This window comes from Petaurus breviceps, unplaced genomic scaffold (assembly GCF_028583685.1).
Source record: "Petaurus breviceps papuanus isolate PSGF00001 unplaced genomic scaffold, PetGlider_PUasm1.0 90779, whole genome shotgun sequence".
Classification (NCBI taxonomy): domain Eukaryota; kingdom Metazoa; phylum Chordata; class Mammalia; order Diprotodontia; family Petauridae; genus Petaurus; species Petaurus breviceps.
In genome coordinates this window covers 7,286,160-7,289,916 of record NW_027187344.1, presented here as the reverse complement: position 1 = coordinate 7,289,916, position 3,757 = coordinate 7,286,160, and the positions used below count along the sequence as shown (strand labels likewise).

The window sequence follows — 3,757 nt, the reverse complement described above, 5'->3', positions numbered from 1 at the left end:
GCAGCTGACACCGGAACAGTCAATTTGAAATAGACAATGAGGCATCAAGGGAGGCCTAGAAGTTGGAAGCAAGAACAAAGCCTTGCTCTACCACTGGCTAGTTGTGTAACTCTGGGTAGACCATTTTATAATTCTGAGACTCAGTTTCCTCATTTCCAAAGAGGGCAGTGTTAAAGATATTGACTGAGTGGAATTTATGGGAAATACAGACTCAGAATTCCAGCCTCTGCCTCATGAACACTCTTCCGCTTAAGTTCCTAGAAATATATACATTTTATTCCTGAGCCTGTAAGGGAACATTTATCATTTTAGCTATCAGATTCCCCTCTGTCTTCACTAGTATTCTTATTTAAATCCAAATTTCTTTCTACTTTTTTTTAATTAGTGTCTACATCTACCAGCAAAATTGTTCCACAAGGGGCTGACAGCACGATGCTTGCAACCAAAACTGTGAAACATGGGGCACCAAGTCCCTCTGTCACCATCTCAGCCCCCCAAGCAGCTGCTGCCGCTGCCCTAAGACGGCAAATGGCCATTCAGGTTCCAGGTAAGAGTACATCCAATAGGTACTCAGTCTGATAATCAGCTATCAGAATTATATCTGTACCTGTTTGTTCTTCAGAGAGAAAAACCCCACTCTCAAGAGTTTCTCTGTTTTAGGGGGAAAGTTCCTAGAAAGTAGGGATTTGGTCTGTGAAGTTTTCTTTATGCAGTGCCTAGTGTGGGAGGTTATGCAATTAGATGGGTAGTATATTCTCTTTGATAAAGGTCTTAACTACTGTAGTAATTTTTTATCTGCTTTGGTTCCAAGAATTTACCTTAAGGGTGTTTTTCTAGGTGGAAATTCATAAATGGTTCATTATTAGTACTTCATTGATAACCTAATTCTGTTTGAAATTCTGTGTAATGGAATTTTAAATTTTAAGTAATTGGTGTCTCATGCTTATTAATAGCTTATGTCCAAGTTGTAAGCTGAAAATTTCAGTTTTAGCTATTTGAAGTCATGTTCATATCTTTCTAGTCACTTTGGTGAGAACACCCAGCCCCTGGATGTATTCTTTAAAAAGTGTAGACACAAAAAGAAAGATCTAATAATTTAATAAGCCAATAGGATCATTGGATTTAAAGCTCAGGGACTTTAGGGGCCCATCTCATCAGCACCTTCATTTTATAGGTAAATAAACTGAGACCTAAATGGATGAAGTGACTTGTCAACTCCAGGTTGCACAGCTATTGAGTATCAGCCGAGATTCAGACCTGGTTCTCTTTATCTCTGCTCTTACTTTAATGAGCAAATTAAGACCATTCAACATGAGCTCCCTCTTCCCTGCTTTTCTTCATCTCAGAAGCCTTTGATGTCATCCCTCATGCTCTCCTTCTTTCCTCCAGTTTCTGATCATGAGGTGATCCTTCTTGCCATAGCCAACCCTTCTCAGTGTGTTCTTGATTCCCTTCATTTCTGTCATTTCCCTCAGTCATGTCACCTTCTGTAATCTGTAGTCTCTCCTCATCTATGGGTTTCCTTCCCTTTTGTTTTTACACATGTCCAAATCTCCTTCATCCTAAAACCACAACTAGACCCTACTATATCCTCAAGCTATCATTTTATATTTCTTCTTCTCAGCCAAACTCGTAGTGGAAAAACTTTCTACATTGATTGTCTTTACTTCCTCTCCTTTTTCCTACTTCCCAACCCTTTGCAGTGTGACTCCTGGCCTTATCACATTCTTCTTCATTCTTGACCCTTCTGTTCCATTTGACATAGTTGACCACACTCATCTTACAATCCTTTCCTTTTTGGATTTTTGTGACCTAATTCTCTCCTGGTTCTCTTCCTGCCTGTCTGACTATTCTTTCTTAGACTCCTTTGCTGGGTCAGCTTCCCTATTACGGTTCTTAACTGTGGGTGTTCCCTAGAGTTCTGTCTCCTGGGTTCATCTGTTCTCTCTCTCTCTTCCCCTTCCCTTTTTTCTTGGTCTCTCCCTCTCATCCCCCTGACCCCCATCTAGTTTCACTAACTCTATGCAGATGACTCCAAGATCTATATATCTACCTGTACTCTCCTTCAGTCTGAATATATTGGAAACATCTCAAATTTGACATGTTCAAAGCAAAACTCATTATCTTTCCTCCACAACTCATCCTTCCATACTTCCCCATTTTTGTCAGGGCCACTACCATGATCATAACCTTGCCACTCTCCTTGAGTCCTCACTCTCCCAATCCAGTTAGTTGCCACATCATGCCACTTCTCCCCTATAACACTTCTTAATTCTACCCTCCTTCCTGCTTCCACAGCTGCACCCATATTTGAAGTCTTAATTGCCTTTAATCTAGATTATTGAAATGGCCTCAAATCTCTCTCCACTCTGATTCATTCTCCACAAAGTTGTCAAAGTAGTTTTCCTTAGGCATAGATCTAACTTTGTTACTGTCTTACTCACTAAACTCCAGTGACTCCCTACTATCACTAAGATCAAATATAAACTCTTCTTGTTACCTTTAAAAAGTGTCATGAGTGAAATTCAACTAAGGTAGGCTGAGGCATATATTCTCTGAGGAAATAGTTTATTAGCAGAGTATGAACCTGATAATAAATCAGGTCTAATGACTCCAAAAGACCCTTAGATCAAAATGTGGTACCTTTTTTAAAAAATAGAACAAAGAACAGAACAAAATGGGTAAGGAAATAATACAGTTGCTTACAGGATTGGCAGCATCATGGGGATGAGGACAGCATGATTGGTTACAAAACAGAGGCATGGGGAACGATAAGATTGGTTGGAAGTTGGAAATGAGGGGCAAGCAATAACCCTCTCCTTCCCTCCTATGACTAAGAAATGTTCTTTGTTTGAGTCTACCTGCACAGTTAAAGATAGTGGACCAAACATCTTTGGATAACAAGCCAGACGTTCTCAAAGGATAGCTTGGTGGTGTAAAGATATTAGACCAGGCTCCCTGGTGTTCACCTTGAGTGATGGCAGATTTCCTTGAAGCAAGAATAGAACAGTGATTAGTAGGAGAACTGGATTTCTTTTTGTTTTTTCTTTTTGGCAGTTGGAATTAAGTGACTTGCCCAAGGTCACATGGCTAGTTTTGTGTTAAGTGTCTGAGGTCAGATTTGAACTCAGGTCCTCCTGACTCCAGGGCTGGTGCTCTATTCAGTGAGAACTGGATTTCTAAAGAAAAAAAATATGACTTAGTAAGAGGACAAAATCAATTAGCTATAAACAGGATCAATAAAAAATAATACAGAATCAATTGAATCTTTTTGAAGATCTTAACACTTTACAAACTTACCCCAGCCTATCTTTCTGACCTTGTTATATATTGCTCCTTTCCTTTTGCTGTATGATCAAATCATACAGACCTCTATGTACCTCACGCACATTTCCTGACTCTACCTTCTTGATAACTGTCCTTCCTACATATAGAATGTATTCCTTTCTCACTTCTGCCTTATAGAATCTCTTTTCTTCTAAGACCTAGCTAGGTACCACTTGTACTTATAGATTTTCCTGATCTCCCCAGCTGCCAATTCCTTCATTCAAGTCACCAATCAATCAACAAGACTTTATTAAGCATTTGTTATATGCCAGGATTTGTGCTAAGCTTTGGGGATACAGAAAAAAGCAAAAACAATTTCTTCCCTCTAAAGGCTGATATTTTAATTTATGTATACATATACACATACACATACATATACACATACACACACATACACATACATATACACATACACACACATACACATACA

At 39.1% G+C, this 3,757-nt stretch overlaps 1 protein-coding gene across 1 annotated transcript in view; it reads left to right on the top strand.

Moving 5' to 3' along the window:
- NUP214 (nucleoporin 214) overlaps positions 1-3,757 on the top strand; it is a 101,526-nt gene that overhangs the window by 48,748 nt on the left and 49,021 nt on the right. The window contains exon 23 of the mRNA XM_069069339.1: positions 386-547. Coding sequence (XP_068925440.1) covers positions 386-547 — 162 coding nt within the window. The remainder of the gene's footprint in view (positions 1-385; positions 548-3,757) is intronic.